At 38.9% G+C, this 18,797-nt stretch overlaps 2 protein-coding genes and 1 long non-coding RNA gene across 7 annotated transcripts; 1 reads left to right on the top strand and 2 right to left on the bottom strand.

The window, feature by feature from the left end:
• Positions 1-3,097: 3,097 nt before the first annotated feature.
• Positions 3,098-6,154, top strand: LOC116196400 (extensin). The gene is made up of 7 exons (XM_031526090.1): positions 3,098-3,258; positions 3,368-3,472; positions 4,038-4,164; positions 4,271-4,342; positions 5,157-5,202; positions 5,320-5,611; positions 5,836-6,154. Exons 1-7 carry the CDS (start codon positions 3,213-3,215, stop codon positions 5,871-5,873), a joined length of 726 nt encoding a protein of 241 aa, XP_031381950.1. The 5' UTR covers positions 3,098-3,212; the 3' UTR covers positions 5,874-6,154.
• On the bottom strand, positions 6,067-7,783 carry LOC116196399 (cyclase-like protein 2). The gene is made up of 6 exons (XM_031526089.1): positions 7,318-7,783; positions 7,175-7,219; positions 6,973-7,045; positions 6,735-6,832; positions 6,526-6,596; positions 6,067-6,396 (listed from the first exon to the last, which is right to left on the bottom strand). The coding sequence occupies exons 1-6, from the start codon at positions 7,766-7,768 to the stop codon at positions 6,271-6,273; spliced, it is 864 nt and encodes a 287-aa protein (XP_031381949.1). The 5' UTR covers positions 7,769-7,783; the 3' UTR covers positions 6,067-6,270.
• Positions 7,784-8,018: 235 nt separating this feature from the next.
• Positions 8,019-11,376, bottom strand: LOC116196401. Of its 5 annotated transcripts, none has more exons than XR_004154816.1 (5): positions 10,345-11,375; positions 10,174-10,218; positions 9,971-10,072; positions 9,233-9,827; positions 9,001-9,130 (listed from the first exon to the last, which is right to left on the bottom strand). It is a non-coding gene; the product is annotated as an uncharacterized LOC116196401 (long non-coding RNA). The 5 variants fall into 5 exon arrangements; XR_004154819.1 differs by having other exon boundaries at positions 9,971-10,043; XR_004154817.1 differs by having other exon boundaries at positions 8,019-9,145; positions 10,174-11,376.
• Positions 11,377-18,797: the final 7,421 nt, after the last annotated feature.

Below are 18,797 nucleotides of genomic sequence, written 5' to 3'. Positions count from 1 at the left end.
GGGGGGGGGGGGGGGGGGGGGGTTGGGCAAAGGCACAATGTGAGGACATTACTTATACATGAATCACACATGAATCTATTCCCCTTATAAGCTAAAAGAAAAAAGTATAAATACTTGATAATATGATCTCGACAACTTCTATGACCACTTTATGTAGTCATTTCTTGTGAATTTGCGGTTATTTGATCGGCTGAAAGTAATACTCCGTCGCTACTTACCATGATCCTAATCATCAAAGCAACCGTGAAATTTCCCTGTAATTTCGAGCCAACTGGATGATGACATAAGTTGTCCTCTTAAATCTAAACAAATCAACCGTGGAATTTTCATGTAATTTCGAGCCAATTGAACGATGACATAAGATGTCCTCTTAAATCTCAACAAATTTCTTGATTTAGGAAATGAGTACTACAGACCCAAAAAAAAAGAAAATATTACTTTTATTGGTTATTTCTTGCGAAATGCATCTAAAATACTTAACGAAATCACGTCCAATCTAATGAATTTCTCAATATATATTCTCTCGAGCATTGGTTTCTCAATTTTTGGGGTCGATGGTCAAAATATGAGATTCAATATCTCAAAACATTTCATGGGATATTTTCCGTATCATCCTTGGACTTTCAGAATCGTCTTGATTAGACTCGCATTTCTCTTGGCCATTTGCGTCATCACGCCCATTATCCTATTTTATGGGCTTAAGTAAAGTAAGGTCCACGAGTCCACGAGGCCATGAGTCCCTATTGTATTGTTACCGCGTGTGAGACCAAAACCCAAGCAAGGTCATTCATTCACGCCATGCATGGTCGTTGTTCGATTTTGATAATGATTCCCATATTCATTCACGCCATGCATAGTCCATTCCTGCAGCCACCCACTGCTAATGTCCCTACACGACGGCCATGTGGCCTCCTCTCAGGCTCCTTCAAACGAATCGGAGTTCAAAAGTTTATATTTAGTTAGGGTAAATTTTGATGACACCCTCTATTGTTTGTGAAATAACTACCGACACCTTTCGTTTAAAAATTACTCACACACTGCCCCTCCTTTCACTGATGTGACACCAAGAAAATATCCACTTTGCCACATAGATCCCATGTCACGGAAATGCAGAAACCGATCCGTTACTTGATTTCTTTACTCAAATCCAATATGACTCGATTAAGAAAAAAAAGTAGAAATCAGCAAAAGAAAAAGGTGATATGTGACTAATTTTGAAAGGAGGGGTGCTGCTGACTATTTTACAAACTGTAGAGGACGTTGTCGAAATTTACCCATTTAGTTATGATGAAAGAGGCTAGGTTGTCGCATCTAAGCTCGCTTGATAGATATCGACTTGAGAGTTTGAGCCCAAGCTAGGCTCATCTCAACTTTATCAAGACTTGCCCTGGGATCGAGTCAAGGCTCATTAAGGACATTATGGCAAGGCCATTATCAGGGACAAACGCAGGATTGCGAGATCCTAGAAGAAACGAATAGTAAGATAAGTTTTCGAGTCAAAGGCAATAAATATATGAAATTTCATCAAAATTCGAAAAACTATATATAGATTTCTTTAGATCGTGAAAATTCTAAAGAGTGACTGTTACCCTCAGTCCTCCCTGTTCCATCCCTGACCATTATAGCCTGGCCAGAGGTAGCCGCAAATGTTGCTGCGTGTTGTCCCTTGTTTTCTTCCATTCCATTTCTTATTTCATTTCCCGATTCAGACAGTATGACCTCGGAAACCCACTGAAATAATATCCGAATGGTTAAAAGTTAAAACATAACATGCGTTAGGCTACTATTTATTTCTTAAGAAAATGTTATAGAAAACATAAAAGTCAGACATCTCAATTCATCCAAAATTACCAAGGCATACGCAGGGTTGCATTAATCTAGAGAAGATTCAAATAATCTCATCTGCCCAAAAAGAAGAAGAAAATCACGAAATCACCTTTCTAATGTCACCCGTTAAATCTTAGGACAATATATTTAAAAAGAATTTCTCATATTCAGAGAAAGGTATTCAGAACAATGTATTAACAACTCGTTTTGAAGTCAAGATTGATTTTTTGTGTTAATTTTTATCTGTCAAAGCTTATATAATGTTCTGATATTCTACCTAAAAAAAATGTAATGTTCTGATATTTTAGGAGAATATTCTTGGAGGAAATTATAAGAATAAGACTGGTTGAGAGACTTGCCGTATATTGTCCCAGGACATGTAATTTGATGTGGCCATAAAAACATGATTACCATTTCTTTACCTGATAAGACAAAATTAAAACACATAATTATTACCCATTAGATTAGATTTAATGAACAGTACAAATTGACCCCTGTTGACGGTGATAGCACCTCAAAAGGCCATTTACCCACTCAAACAAGGCAAAACGAAACCAATAGGAAACGAAAGAAAAAAAGAAATCAAAAATTCGCCATTGGGAGGACTTTAATTTTTAGTTGATCCATCTCATTCGAGTGTGACTATATTTAAAAAGAAGTTCTCATATTTAGAATAGTCACGTTTCCATGAATTTTAGGATATCACGTGTTGCGCATAGAGAAAAAATCCAAAAATATAATCTCGTTTGATAATTAAGATATTACATATTTTATACTTGATGGGACTATTAATATCTATTTATTAATTAAAATATGAAAATACTAAAAAAAAGACTAAAGGAGATTGAAATGGAAAGAAGGTGTATTTGGATTTAGAAATTTTTTTAATTTAATTCAATTCAACATCACTTATCTTTAATTCAATAACATAAATATTTTTTTAAAATTTTTTTAATTATTCAATTCAATTTTTAATACTAAATTCTGTCAACTATTCATTACTTTTTTTGCAATTCAACAACACAATTATTATTTAATTATTACTTTATCTTAATTATTTATTATTTTTTCATATTTTTTTATAATTTAATAACACAATCACTATAAATAAATTAAAATCAAAACTCAATTTAAACTCTAAAATCAAATTGCTGGTCTTTTGTTTTGATTGAGACGAGAGAAGACGCGGCCAATGACGAGTAGATGAAAAGTCCAATTGCGATTAGTTTGATCTTTTCTGAGCTGTCCATATATATATATATATATATATATTATCCGCACATGTATTTCAGGAACGGTGCAAGCCCTGTCGGATTTACGAGTACAAGCAAAAAATCAATAACCAGCGTCGTCTTTCTCTCTCTCGCTGATCTCTCCGTTCTTCCATGTCGATGGTTTCTGGGATTCAAGGACTGCTCCTCGAGGTCACAGGTCCGTGTCTTTCATCTACCCTTGTGGGCAAAGATCTTTTCTTCCAGGTAAAGGGTTTTCTTGAAATCTCCCTCTCTTTCTGAGTTTTCGATTTTTGGGTCGGATGCAGTTGTGGGTTGCAACAAATTGAAGGACACCGAGTGGATTTCTAGACAGGATCCGTACGTCTGTCTCGAGTATGGCAGCACCAAGTTCCGGACAAGGACCTGCACAGGTATTTGTTGGGAGTTTATCAAACTCTTCTTTATCATCCATCCCATTGTGTATTTTCAGATTCGAAGTTTGCGCAATTTTGGTTGAAAAATATGCTTTTGTTCAACCGATGTTTTGGTGGAGGTGTTTCGTGTGCTTATGATTTGGTCAGATAGGCTTGGCATTGCATTTAAATTCCTTGAAATATAGGATATGGTGATTGTGCCATTTGCATTTGAATTGATTTTGTCAATAGGGTTTTCCTTCAAAGGAGTGAGTTTTTGGTTAGTGGGTCGGGTTGTGTTTCGGTTGTTTGTGTTGGATAAATTTTTAAATAAAATTGGGCTTAAATTCGAACTTGAGCCCATCTGTAATTCAAAAGCTTAAGCTGGTGTGGGACAAATTGTCTTCTCCCACCGCCACTTTTTCTCCAACAGTTTGTGAGTCTATCCCAGCGTGCAATTCGGGTCATATGATTGTACCCTGAATTCGAACTGGAACGGGCTATGGTTTAGTGGTTGAAACTTTCGGGTTGTTGAGTTGCTTGAAAGTCTCAATAATTACCTTTCATTGTTCAATTGATGTAGATGGTGGAAAGAATCCGACGTTCCAAGAGAAATTTGTATTTAACCTCATTGAAGGCCTGAGGGAGCTTAGCATTGCAGTATGGAACAGCAACACCCTCTCTTTTGATGACTTCATTGGCAGCGGAAAGTAATTCTCGCTCCCCCATTCTTCACATTCTTATTCTCGACGTGATGCCCTTTGTTTCTTTAGTTCTTGGTTTGATAAGGTTTCTGTCTTGTCCTTAACTATTCAGAGTTCAGCTCCACAAGGTTCTTTCACAGGGCTTCGACGACACTGCCTGGCCTCTTCAAACTAAAACCGGCAGGTAAGGCCCCATTTGGATTCAAAGACAATTGATTTTAACTTTAACTCAACACACTACACAATAAAAATACACATTTCCCAAGTCAAATTTATAATCACATCTCATTTGTCCTTTTCCACAATCAAAATCAAAATCAAAATCAAAGTAACTTTAACTCTGAATCTAAACGGCCCCTAAAGTTCTCTAAATCTGTTCCTTTTGATTGAAATATGTAGGAACTTTTGAGTCCGCGAAAGAATGTCTATTGTAGGTTTTTCGAGAATGAACACATGAGTGCTTTGTCAAGTTCTTAATGTAACAACTCCTCTGTCCCATTCTGGACCGGTTTGTTGTTAACTTGAGTGTTGTTCTATCCTGAAGCAACTTGATTTCCTTATCTAAGAAGATATTGATTACTTTCAGATTTTTTACATGGAAGGGATTCATCTGCATGCAGCATTAGTTGTTACCTAATGGAATGAAATTCAATTCTTGTGCGCAATTTGCCATGTCATGGAGTTATTCTTATAATGTCTTTCACAAAAGGAGTTTTTTATTTTAAGTAATTCACAGATTTACACTATAGTACTAACTGAAGCAATATGTATTGACTGGTGATTTCTTCACCTAGGAAAGAACTGGTAAAAGTCAGATAGTCTATTTTCACCACTCTGTGACTCGCCTATTTACCTGCTGATGTACATTCGATTCATTTAGCTAGTAATCAGTGATGAGACAGCAAGAAGGAGTGAGAAAGGGAGGAAATGTATCAAGCGGTGATTTCGTAAATCCACCTTTCTTATGTCTATAAATGTTTCTTGTTGCTCTGTTGCAGGCATGCTGGAGAGGTCCGTCTCATATTACATTACGCTAACGCAACTGTAAGTTCAATCTTCGTGTCACTACCCTACAAAAATGCCTCACAAATGCACATAAATGAAGAGTTCATCAGAAGTCATTTTTACTGAATCAGCAATTTTGCACTTGTTCGATCGTAGAAACCCATGACCAGCGGCTTCCCATCAGCTCCACCATGCTACCCGCAGGCACCACCAAATTATTCTACACCACCGCCTCCTGCGGTGTCACCTTATGGCCCACCACCACCCACAGCTTACCCGGCCCCTCATCCGTACTCTGCGTACCCTCCACATCCAGCTGCATATCCTCCACCACCGTATATTCCTGCTCAGCCCTCTGCTTATCCTCCTCCTGCTTATCCTCCACCCTCAGCCTACCCACCGCCTCCCTACCCTCCTCCACCTCCTGGTGCTCCTTACTGCCCCCCAGGTACGTAAGGGCTTCTACTGAAAATGGTTCTAAAAACATTATACCAGTTTACAAAAGCTTAAGAACAAATGAAAGCTTATCTTGGTGATCCGGTTTAAACGAGAAATTTCGGAAACTTGCTTGCTCTTGAGATATGATTTTGTGAAAAGATCTCGGATTATTACCAATTCTTGCTATTTGACTGTCTTTTGGTTGATAATGGTGGTCGTTTGTTTACTTATCAGGTCCTTATCCCGGACTTTATCCTCCGCCACCCTACTGAGAAGGAACTCATCAAGCAAAGAATTTGCATTCTAACATTCTGTGGACATTGCGTGTAGATTTTGTAGATGAATAGTTTGGTAGTTTGTACTTGTTAACTGTTTCTCCAGGAAACTGTCAATATTGGAATTCTTTTCCCTTCCATTTTTAACGCTTCTCATCAGATTATCGTAGGGTCATAGATGCAAGGGTTCTATTGTAAATGATACTGAACTATTATGTTGCCTTCTTAGTTGTCTTCCCAAGAACATGAACATACATAAGAGTAACGTGACTGCATCATGCTGAGCAGTGGGTCCGGCTCCTACCCAGAAAGCTGCAGTTAGCACTGTGAAATGTAATTGACTCTTCGAGTTTCAGTTGTACCCTGCAAACAATGTGAAACTCGCACTGGAATATCATTCCATGAGGATGCATCTTATTGGCGATCCCTCGGCACCGGGGAACCTCAGGGGCAAGCAGTGAACATTGTATAGTCCTGTTGGAACATCGTCGAGCTTTAAGCCTTCCACAACAATAATCTCCTGATAGCATTTCCCACCCAAAGAAAGCGATGTAAGTTTGTGGAAAACCGTTTTTTCTATTTGAAACATGAGTTTCCTTTCTTTTTTGTCCGGAATTTATCTTAATTAACGAAGGAGGAATGTTCTTACCCTGCTTTCAAGGAGAGCAAGGTGAGACGAGATGTCATCGTCAAATGCAGCGATGGACAAGTAATCGATTCCTGCACTTAAGCATGACATTAGAGTACGGATGCCTTTGAACTTCAGATGTTCTACGTTGCAAATGCCCGTTGAGCAAAACATTGCCTCGAGGGAAAAGAGTGAGCATCCGGAAGATAAGAGAGGATTCAGTTCCTTACCGACTAATTTGATGTCCGTGTTCTTTACCAACCATTTGGCCCCGTCCTCCTTGAACCCCACGAAGCTCGTGTCAAAGAAGTTCTTATACATGAGGCCCCTAACAATGAAACGGAAAAAGAAGAGACAAAGTTCTTACGATTTAAATTCCGTCCCTCCGACTTACATGCTGGCAATTCGAATAGATCAATGTTTGACGATGGTGTGCAATCGCTGAGGAACATAAAGGTTAAAAAGTACCTATCCGTGTTTAGAGTTCTAAAGAGCACGCGCCTCACGCCCCTTGGGATCTTTAGGGACTCCATCACTTCGGCTGTAAGATTCAGCCTTACTTAAGTAAGCCTACTAGAGAGGAAGGGAAACATATCCAATACGGGCTAACAGGATCGAGAACGTGCAGTGTAATGTTATGGACAGAGGAAAATTTGATGGATGTACATACCAGTAATGTTCTTGTCCCTTGGAACATCAATCAGTAGTGCTGGACCTACAGAAGTTAAAGGAACGCCGAGATTAACTTAATCGATCTAGAAAACCCGCCATTGTCGAAGATTAATTGTATCAATTATTCTTGATATTACATACCGTTAAGGACTTCAAGATCTAGCGTATCAACATCGAACCCAGCATCAAAGTACTGATCGAAGTAGTGGCCAGGGGCATCGACATGGGTCCCGGTGTGGGCAGGCAGCTTCATCAGTGAGAAGTTGAAGGAGGAGCCGTTCTTCATGCTGTGGGCCAGCCACAAGATCTGCCCCAACCGCTCAAACGAGGGCATCTCCGGTGTTATTCTGTGGGTGATGTCGATGATCCTCCCATTCCCATACACTTCTCGGCGCACTGGCACTAGACCGTCGGTTCGTAAGCAGTCACCAGTGCCGGGGATGGTCGGGTAGGCGTCGGAGGCAGAGGCAATTGAGACAGAGAGGTCGGCAAGGATGAGAATGAGGGGGAGGGGGGCTTTGAGCATGGTTAGAAAGCCTTTTTGTTTCATCCTTGTGTTCGGTCGTTCTTCCAATGGATTTTTCATGGTCATTTATACTGCAGACGGATTTTTCATGGTCATTTATACTGCAGACGGATTTTTCATGGTCATTTATATTCCAAAGGTCATCTTATATTTTCACATATAAACATTTTGTTACTCATCCACACTCAACCAATATTTTTTCCCAAGTTCGACCCCGATAATTATCTTGCTATAAAATTTGTATATATCTTTATTCTTATTGTTACGAAATAATTTCCTATAAAACACAAAAACAGTGGGCTGAATGTCACGAAAAGAAAAGAAAAGGGGGTTACTGACAAATTTGGTGAAGCTTAACATCGAAGTTAAATTTTCTATCTTCACCGGGGAAAAAAAATATCTGTGAATATAAATTATTTAGAGAATAATTAGGACATATTATATTCCTATCGTGGTAAAATATCTGTGAGATTTTTTTTTTAGGTTGAAACCCGGGCCCATCCTTGAGCCGGGATGGGTGGTTGATGTCGAAAGGGAAGCATGTGATGGGATTGGATGGTGCATAGGTGCTTGTCTACTTGTCTTTCAAACGTTGGAGTTACTCAATCATTCAGCACTTTTTCGACTTGCTCATTGGATCAAGTCAGTTTTCATTTAGCATGTCAAACGGTTGAACCCCATCAACTACTTTTTTGAAAACGTTTTGCCAGTTTTTGTGAGTCTAAGAATGAATTGGAACTCTGTGTCCGAGACTGATTTCTATTGAGGTCTTCCGGAAGATCGATTTAGGAAGCACGGTGCAGGGAGTATGATCAGTTTCTGTTGCTTTCACCTTGTTTTTCAGTGTTCTGGACCCATCTTGGATGTGAATCGTCTCCGAGAGCAAAGTAACCATTGAGCAGACCAAGCGCGAGTTGTTTTCCGGATAGCTTGCCAAACCGGTTTCAGCAACTAAAGTTTCTAGGACCCCCTTTTGCCTTGCATTTTCTGAATCTCTTTCCACAGTCATATGCCACATAACTTGGACGATCCCCTGAGTTGTGATCGATAATGAAAACGTTCTGTTTACTGATCGGGCTCTTATCCTGGCCTTTACCTTTCACTGCCCCGCTTGGAAGAAACCCTTGAGAAAAATATTCACATTCATGGACTGGGTTACTCATACATAGGTTTTATATATGAACAGTTCGGTTTGGTAGTCTGTGCCTGCAATTTTCGCTTCAAGAACCTTTTCATATCAGGAATTTTTTTTTTTCGCTTTCTCAAGAGATTAACATGAATTCAAGGCCTTTTTGTTGTACACTGAAGTATTACATTGCCTCGTATATAGTTGTGTTTCTCTAACATGAACATAGAGTTACATTTTCTTCCACAACCATCTTGGGCTAAGAAGTGATCTCGTCACCTATATGTGCAGCACCTTTCTTCCTGCAACAATTGAATCTACCCGAGATATATCAAGATTCACTCAAAAAGCTAGCTGGAATTAGCTCTGTGAAAGATAATTGAGTTTCTGGTCGTATGTCTTACCCTTTAGACGCGGAGAAACTCACACCCTGAGAAATCATTTCATGAGGATGCATCTTACTGGCGATCCCTTGGGACCAGGCAGCCTCAGGGGCAAGCAATGAACATCGTATATTCCTGCTGGAACATCATCGAGTTTTAAGCCTTCCACCAGAATAATCTCCTGATATCAGTTTCCACCCAAGAAGAGTGACATAAAAGATAATGGAAACCTGTTTGTGCTAAACAAAACGCGAGTTTTCTTCTTTCCTTTTCTGGAATTTAATTTAAACAAAGAACGAATGTTCTTGCCCTGCTTCTGAGGAGGACAAGGTGAGATGTGATGAGATCGTCAATTGCAGCAACAGACATGGAATCGATTCCTGCACTTTTTCACCTGACATTAGAGCGTGAAGTCTTCGAACCATCGGATGTTCTATGTTGCAGAGTCCTGTTAAGCAAAACGTTGCCTCGAAGGAAAACGAGAAAATATCCTGAAGATAGGAGAGGATTCAGGTCCCTACCAATTAATTTGACATCCGTGTTCTCTACTAACCATTTGGTCCCGTCCTCCTTGAACCTCACAAAGCTCGTGAAGAAGTTCTCATACATGAGGCCCCTTATAACGAAATGAAATTATATAAGAAGCGGAGTTCGTAGGATTTAAGCTATGTCCCTCCGATTTAGATTTCAAAAAATAGGTCAAGATGTGATGATGATGCGCAATTACTGACTGATGAGGAACATAAAGGTGAAAAATACCTATCGGTGTTTAGAGTTCCGAAGAGCATGCGCCTGACGCCCCTGGGGATCTTTAGGGACTCCATCACTTCAGCTGTAAGATTCGGCCTTACTTAAGTAAGCCTAGTGGAGAGGAAAGGAAACATACCGAATAAGGGTAACATAATTGAGAACGTGCAGCATAATGTTATATTGACAGAGGAAACTTCAATAAATGTACATACCAGTAATGTTCTTGTCCCGCGGAACATCGATCAGTGGTGCTGGACCTAAAAATGGAGTTAAGAAATGTCTGAGATTAACTTCAGCGATCTTGCTAGAACCCTGGCATCAGTGGGGATTCATTGTATCAATTTTTCTTGGAGTTACATGCCATTAAGGACTTCAAGATCTACCGTATCAACGTCGAACCCAGCTTTGAAGTAGTGATTGAGGTAGTGGCCAGGGGCATCGACATGGGTTCCGGTGTGATCATGCAGCTTCATGATGGAGTAGTTGAAGGAGGAGCCATTCTTCATGCTGTGGGGGCAGCAACAGGATCTGCCCCAACGGCTCCGATTCTGTTCCATTCGAGACTTCAGAACACGCAAAAAAGATGGAAGACCTGAATCCTGACTCGCGATAACATAAATCAATGTCATGGTTTGTGTGACCCAGTGGTTTCATGTAAATCAATATCCCGACTGCTTTACGCCTTCAAAACAACTTGTTTTAGTAGGCTCAATTCACAACACAGCAAAGAAAGCTGAAGCTGCTAAGCTTGATCGTCCACCACGGTCTTGGAAGCAAGTGGGCTGGTGTAAGCCACCAAATGGATGGTATAAGCTCAACACGGACCGTGAAACCCGGGTTGGTGGCTGCTGGAGGTCTCCTTCGAGCTGATGCTGGGGAAATTGGATGGGAGGGTTTGCTTAAAACACTGGGATTGCCACTTCCATTGCAGCGGAACTTTGGGCGGTGAAATCGGGTCTGCAGTTTGCCTGGGGCTTGCGGGTAAGGAAGCTCATTCTTGAAGTTGATTCTGAGGTGGTTTGCCAACTATTGCGATCGAATCGAGAACAAGCTGTCAAGAATGAAGCTTTAATTAAGGATATTCGTGCACTATCCTTCGAGAGTGGTCGATTGTGCCCCAGCATGTATATCGAGAAGGGAATATCTGTGCAAATTGGTTGACGAACAATGCGTTGAAAGCTTCCTTGAGGTGTTCACGTACTAGAAGGCTATCCTTCCGGACTTGATTTATTTTTGTTTGGGATATTGTAGGGGTCATCATCATGCCTTATTTGTATATTTCATAACTACTTAGTTTTTAATGTATTTGGACTTCGGCATAAATTACCAAAAATAAAAATAAAAATTATACAGAGCATCGCGTCATCATAATTCGTAAACTCAAGGGGAAAGTAAATGCAGAAACAGAAAATTTAACCCCTAAATGAGTTAGTTTTTTTTTTTTTTTTTTTTTTGTGTGTGTTTGTCGCTTGCTACTACTGTCTCTGTTCTCCCGTACCTGGAAGTCACAAGCCCCTCGGAGTTTGCTATCACTACATGCTCAAGTCCTTGATAAAGGGGCCGGGGACTTATTATAATTGGGTAAACAAGAGGGTAAATCGGAAGTGTTGAAAATTTTCAATTTCACCTCCTTCCCACCCCTGAAAGGAATCATCACCCCGTCATTTATGATGATTCCGTAGGAATCATTACGGACGTGGAGAGTTTACCAACTGGAAATGTTTTTGTACATTTAATGATCTTAAATAATAAGGAATCTAAATATAGCTAGTAGGAATTCAGATGTAATAATAGTGATACATATAATCTGCATGGAGCTGTAAGAGGTTACACGTGAAAAAATAGTCCTCGTATTCACACTTACCAACCGGCTTAGGACTCACGAACGTCAAGAAGATATATATATATATATATATATATACACAATATAAAAAAATAGTTTCTTTTATATTGAATGGAGAAATAGTGATGGTTGGTTCGGTTTGAATATGGAAACTTACTTCTCTGATGTTGATCCAAAGGAGTCCAAACTAGATTAGAGTAATGAGAAACTGAAAAATAAAGGACATCAAATATATATTGTAAAACTCTCAAACAGAAGGAAACATTCATGGATGGAGTAGAAGTATCCACTAGATAAACAAAATTGGAGATTACAACTGATGTATCGCTCGTATTTTTCAAGTCCCCTTGAGACTCGAACCTCATCGAGAAGAGTCTTCCCGATCACTCAATTTTCTCACCTTTCTCACTGTAAAACCCTAGAGTTACATAAAAAAAAAAACATTCCCGAGAAAATTCCCGAAAGATCTAATCCAACACTCATCTCTCTCGCAACATTGTATTGGGTACAAGACTCACTCTCTTTGTATATGCAGACTCATATCTCAAAGATATTCTAAAATTTCTCTAAAATATTATTCCTTTTTAGATATAAATATTTTTCCTTTTAAATGATCTAAAGATATCCAAAAAATATCCCTAATATCTCCTAAGAATATTTTACTCTTCAAATATTCAAAAGATACAATAAAATTCCAAGAAAATAGTAAGTATTTCGCCCCTTCCTTTTTTCGACCGATCTCATCGCTACCAACTGTGTCTTCGATTATTTGGGTCTTCAAAGTTTATGCGAGACGTCTCCAATATTTAATTATAGATATACACAAAAAAAATATATTTATCATTGTGCATATTATGAATATGAAAGCTGGTATCAAATAATGTCATCATTACTCGGATTACGCATATTTATCAATGCAAGAGTCGGGGCATTATATCTGCAAACGACTTGGAGAAGGGAGTTCTTTAAGATTAATTGAAAAGCCTCAGAACAATGGTCGGTCATTTTACTATTGTGTATCGGTTTAATCAGGGCTGATGTGGAGGAGATACTGTATCAAAAATAAAAGAAAAGGGTTCACTTTGCTTAAAGTTATTGCTTGAGTTAGGAATTTTATTATAGAGAAGGGAAAAAGGAAAATGGGGTTCCTCTTGTATTTGCATTATGCTTATCAAATTACATATATAAGAACCATTTTTAGGAATGGTTACTATTTGTTAGGTAAAATTCACGAGTCTACTTCGGATTCGGACTCGGACTCGGACTCGGACTCGGGCCCTAAAAGTTTAAGCCAATGGGTTGCTAGACCATCGTCTCTTATAAACCTATAGATTTCCTTTAACTTTTCATGTGAAACTATTTTCAACACCTAACCTCACCATCTTTCATATATGAGAGAAACCGTCCCAACAATTCTCCCCATTCTCGACTATGTGGAGGACTTCGAGCTGGGCTTCCACTTCCGAACTCGGATACCAATTGTTATGCCATTCACTAGCCACGAGTTTCACACTCGGGCCTTGGTGTGATGTGGGTTTCTACGCATAGCATATGCACTTCCTCAGGATCGTTAACTTGGACTCTGATACCACTTGTTAGGAGAAATTCACAGGCCTACTTCGGACTCGAGTCCATCCGCAATCCAAAAGTTTAAGTCAATGGGTTGTTAGACCATTGTTTCTTATAAACCTATGGATTTTCTCTTAATTTTTTCATGTGGGACTATCTCCAATACCTACCCTCACCATTTTGCATATAGGAGAGAAACCATCCCAACACTATTTTAGTGCTTTTTTTCACTATATATCATATCGATCGTGCTATAGAGCCGTACACGCAACATGTCAAATTTGAAATTAACCGATAAGGAGAGACCATGATCGGTATTAATAGTCTCTGCACGCTAGTAGTCGGAAGATGAAACACAACACCGAGGATGAAGAAAAAGGAATGGGGATACAACCTTTCTACAGAAAAGTAATAACACAGCTACCAACTGGCAAGGTCTTTTGTTTTTGCTTTTTTTGCTTCAGAATATGCCCTTTACTGATTAATTATTCGGATAAAGGCAGGCCCAGCCCAAAACTTGGGCTCTGAGGGCAATCCAGGGCGGGCCTGGCCAACCATATGGATTTGGAAAGCTGATTGATCTTCTGCTTGGTTTGTTCGATTCTTGTCATTGATCTTCTGCTCGGTTTGTTTGATCATTTCTTTGAAAGACTGATTAAAAAGCTGATGTCCATTCTTGCTGGTGAGCATCAAGCAAAGTCTCTTTTGTTTGGTGAAAGGTTCGAGTCCTTCTAGATCGAATGCTCTATTTGCCCATGAAGCTCAACACGTCATGCCTTATGCCAACAGCGAAGTCGCCTTCCATCCTCTGATAAAAACATTTCGCCCTTATATGGACTTGCTAGATAGTATAACCTGCTTTAAATTCAAAAACCGTCATCTTCGCATGGTACGCCCCAAAAGTAGGACGGATAGGACATTTCCCATGTTCGATGGATTTCCTTCCAACAGATCGCGTGTAAGATTGTCAAAGGACGGACCCAGCAATGAACCCATGGTTACTATATCATGCTATGGTGAGTAACAACTGGAAATTCAAAAATCGGAGGAAGATTCATGCAGAAAATGTTAAAAGGAACGTTGGCAATATCCAGCTATATATATATCTCATGTGCGCTCTCGAGACATATGCGGACATGCGTGCCGACGTGAAATTTACCATGAAAGCCGAACGCCATGATACTGTATAAATCGTCTCCATTCGGTGGTGCTGGAAAGGCGCAAAGTGCATGTATACTACTGTATTTAAACTTAGAAGGGTACAATATGATCACCACACACACGGACCTATCATTTACTTTATACCAATGCTACCTTCTATTCTACTTTTCTTCGGTGAACACCTTCTATTCTAATCTATGCAAGTGATAATGTGATGTCTTTCAATTTTTATTTTCTTTCTTGCACAAATATGAGTGCTAATATCCATGTTAGAGAAACAACGTGCCTTAATTTCTTAGGCAAGACAATTTCCAGCTTCTCACTTTTTGGAGAGAGCAACGTGCCTTCTTTGTTTTCGGTGGTAAAAGAATAGGTACATTAGTTCTCTCCAAAATCTTATCAACCCTACTCATCCAAAAAAAAAAAAAAATCTTATCATCCCTAAAAATCCTTAAAATTCATTTCGGAGAGAGTAACGTGCCTGCCATTTTGGAGAGAGCAACTTGCTTTTTTTCATAAGTAAGATAAATTTTTCTAGCTTCACACTTTTTGAGAGAGCAACGTGCCTTCCTTTTTTTTTTGTGTGGTAATTAAACGAAGGAAGGCGTGTTGCTCTTTCCAAAATTTTATCAACCCTAAATACCCCTAAAATCCATTTTGAAGAGAGCAACATGCCTTATTTCATTAGATTAAATAAGATTTTCCACATGTCTCACTTGTAATCGGAAAAAAAAAATTCCAGCTTTTCAGTTTTTGGAGAGAGCAACTTGTTCAATTTTTTTCGGTGGTAAAAAAGAAAAAGAAGGCAAGTTGCTGTCTCCAAAATTAATTTTATGAGCCCTAAGTAACTCTGAAATAGTAAAATCCATTTCTTATGGTATTACGGCAGAAAGGAAAACGGAGTCCACAGCTTCGATGTTTATAAAGTGCAGATGATGATCTTTTCTGTTCTAGACAATTAGGGAGATGACCCATTTGCTGTAAAAGTCATCTTTACTGATGCGTCACGTAACCCACGAAAACATGACTTCTTGTCCTGTGAATTTATGTATGAGTGGCGATAATGACATCTTTATTTGCTCCGATACTTTTGAAGCTTCCGGATGAGATCATCCCTAATTGGAGACTCCAGGACATGCCTGTTCAACTCGACACTCTTTGAGATAATCACCGGAACAGAAGCAGTTTTTCCACCAGCACCAGTTGCTCGCTGTCTGCCCGTGAAGGGAGCTAATTAGGACATAGGAGCAAACCCGATAGTCTTCCTAGGTTTTAGGCCATGTTAGATTCTCATAGGTATTATACTGCATAATATGTATGGGAATCGAAGATGGTCTAAAACCTGTGAAGACTATGAGATTGATCCTCCACAAGTACTGCTTTATTTATATTACTCCATGAAGATCCATGCTTAGAGCCATTTTATTAAGTAGACTTCCATACTTTATAAAGCATTGCCAAAATTCATATTAATCTTATGGTTATCACAATTCACATGCCATGTATAATATCTCCATGTATATATATGACTAAGATGCAATTTAGATTCCGGGTTTGATTTTCGTCGATGGGACTTCTCGTGATTTTTTTTATTTAGTTTTAAATGTCCATTTAATAGGCTCATAAACCTCCCCTGATATCGAAAAAAAAAAATATAACATAATTTCTTTCGAAATTTCTATCATCCCGATCGATAATGGTCCACTCTTGATCTCCCACATTTGTCGGATCAATTTGCATACTTGTTAGTGTGTGTGTGTATTTTGTGGTCCTACATGCAAAATGTTAATATGAAGGTTGAAGAAGCATCCCTTTCCAAAACCTATACTTCATGGAGAAGATATAGAAAATACGCATTTGCAAGCCATTTTTTGAAGAGATTGCATATGATTGCAGCTGTAGAAATTAATTCTTAACGCCCTAAATTCGTAGATTATAGAAATATATTCTCACCACATGGAGGCTGATCTCTATTGGAAGATCCATTAAGTCGACGTGGGAACATTCTAACCAGCATCATGTTTCTGTGGTCATCGCAAAAGACATTCATTCTTAAGAGAGCTCGAATTGAACTTGTATATTTTGTGGTTCATTTTATTTTTGGCCGTTTATCGGAATTTCTTTTTCCATTCAGGAACCATCACAAATTTTTTTTTTCCTGGTAGGAGCACCGCTGCAATTTTATTAAGTTGAATTAGGGCTTGAAATATTATATATCATAATAATATGAGTAATTGGTGAAATATCTAGGGTGGTTGACTAAAACGGAAAAAAATTGTGCTGTTGACAGTGTTATTGTGGGTAGATTTTTAATAAAGAAATCCCATCCGGACACGGAGGGTAACTTATGTAGAATGACAACCCTATGACATACTTCCCTTTTTTTTTTTTTTTGGTGTATTCTTTCCCAGAGATATTCTCAACAATGCTCAACCTCACTCAAAGATGAGTTGATCCTATTTTGCATCATTATTTCCAGACCGAACCATTGATTTACTAAGCAAAAAAAAAAAACTAGAAAATAAAACAAGTCAACAATCGAAACCATAATTATTCATTAATCGACACCTCCCATGTCCACTTGCTGATCGATTTCTCTATTATCCGCCCCAATCATTAGAAGAATTAAACCCAGCTTGGACTTAAGTGTCATATTAAACGAATGTAAGGGCTGAAGTAATTGGAGAAAAACATGTACGCATGCCCAGAAATCTTTGGGGCCTTACATGGAAAGGTCATATTTAAGTTTACAGCGATCAAAGTACACGTACCAAGCAATGCTGACCCTTCGACACATTTGAAATAATGTCATTATTTTACGCAAAGATATATATTGTCCGATCAATGAAGCATCAGTAGATTCGCGTGATTATCTCAATAACATCCCCTTTTTCACATATGCTATCATAGGTATGGGTCGATCATCTCAACTATATAGTTGAATAGGGGCAGGTTTCTGTCTGTCTATTGAATTGGACATGCAAATCATGACAACTTCTCCTGCCCTCCGGATGTGTCATTAACTTACACGATTTCTTTGCAAACAGGAATTAGACTGTTTGAAGTGCCAGCACCAATTGGGGTGTATTTTTTTGCACCTTGACATTTTTACAGGTCTAAACTTGAATATGATATGATTATTTTTTCTTCTTTTTTTACGTGGTCCTCTCTCTTATCCAAAATCCAACTACATACATAGCATAAATCCGCGTAGATATGATTTACAAATGAAGATTCTCTAACAATACTCTTCCAACTCTTGAAACCGCGGAAGGTCCAGGTTGGGTCTTTACATCCACGCTACGTATTCTCTTGAGCACAGATTCCTCGGTTAGACTTTTGGTCCTTGATGACCAGTCTATTAGAAATTATCCTCAGCCGCCTCGCTAAAACCGGGGCATCTTAGAATAAAAGCTCACTAAGCTGATATGATATGGCAGAGGTAAAATACATTTTTTTGTTCTAAAAAGCCGAGAACAATTTGCGATAAGTGTTGAGGTTTTTTTTTCGGACAACATTTTGGATACTTCAAAAGAATTCGTTTTTGAAAATAAAATTTAGGATATCGATCGCATCTTGATTATTATTTTCATAATACGTCTGGGAATAAAGGACTGATTGGGAGCTAAACAACTTATTGGGAAGCTTCGGTACTAAATGCAAAAATTAGCCTGCGAAATTAAAGGTTTGGTTTACCTTTCACGATCGGAAGTCGCTAGTGATTAGGTTGCCTCAGTGATCGAACAGCTGTTATATTTGACTTTCTTTGATGCCAGGAAGTCTCTTCGAAGTGAGTTACCCCGATGATCCCACGTTAATCGCAGAAAGAGTGGCTCGTGATGGTTGGAAGTCAATCACAAATAATAAGTGACTTTAATATAATGATCTAAGCCAAGTGATCAGTTTCTCCTGATATGTGAGGGCATGGCTATTGACTTGCTTTTCTACTCGGAAGTCACTTGCTCTGTGATGCAACTGACCTGTTCTGTTGATTGGAAGTCACTTGCCATTCATTTGCTTCACAGCTCTCAAGAGTGACTTGATTTGATGATTTATGGTCTATCACTCTTGACTTTTGCAGCAAAGATCTGATTATGAAGATGAAACGATAGCCGGTTTACTCGCTGATAAATATAACTAGCTGATTGAAAAGCTCTGCTGTTACCGCCCCAAAGCATCAATCGACGACTCTATTGTTTGGTGAATTTTTTGGTCTGCTACGCTTTCTCGACTATTCTATTTTTCCAATAGTAGAGTTACGAT

The sequence above is a fragment of the Punica granatum genome, chromosome 2, assembly GCF_007655135.1.
Source record: "Punica granatum isolate Tunisia-2019 chromosome 2, ASM765513v2, whole genome shotgun sequence".
Lineage (NCBI taxonomy): Eukaryota > Viridiplantae > Streptophyta > Magnoliopsida > Myrtales > Lythraceae > Punica > Punica granatum.
This window is presented reverse-complemented; position numbering and strand designations above follow the sequence as displayed.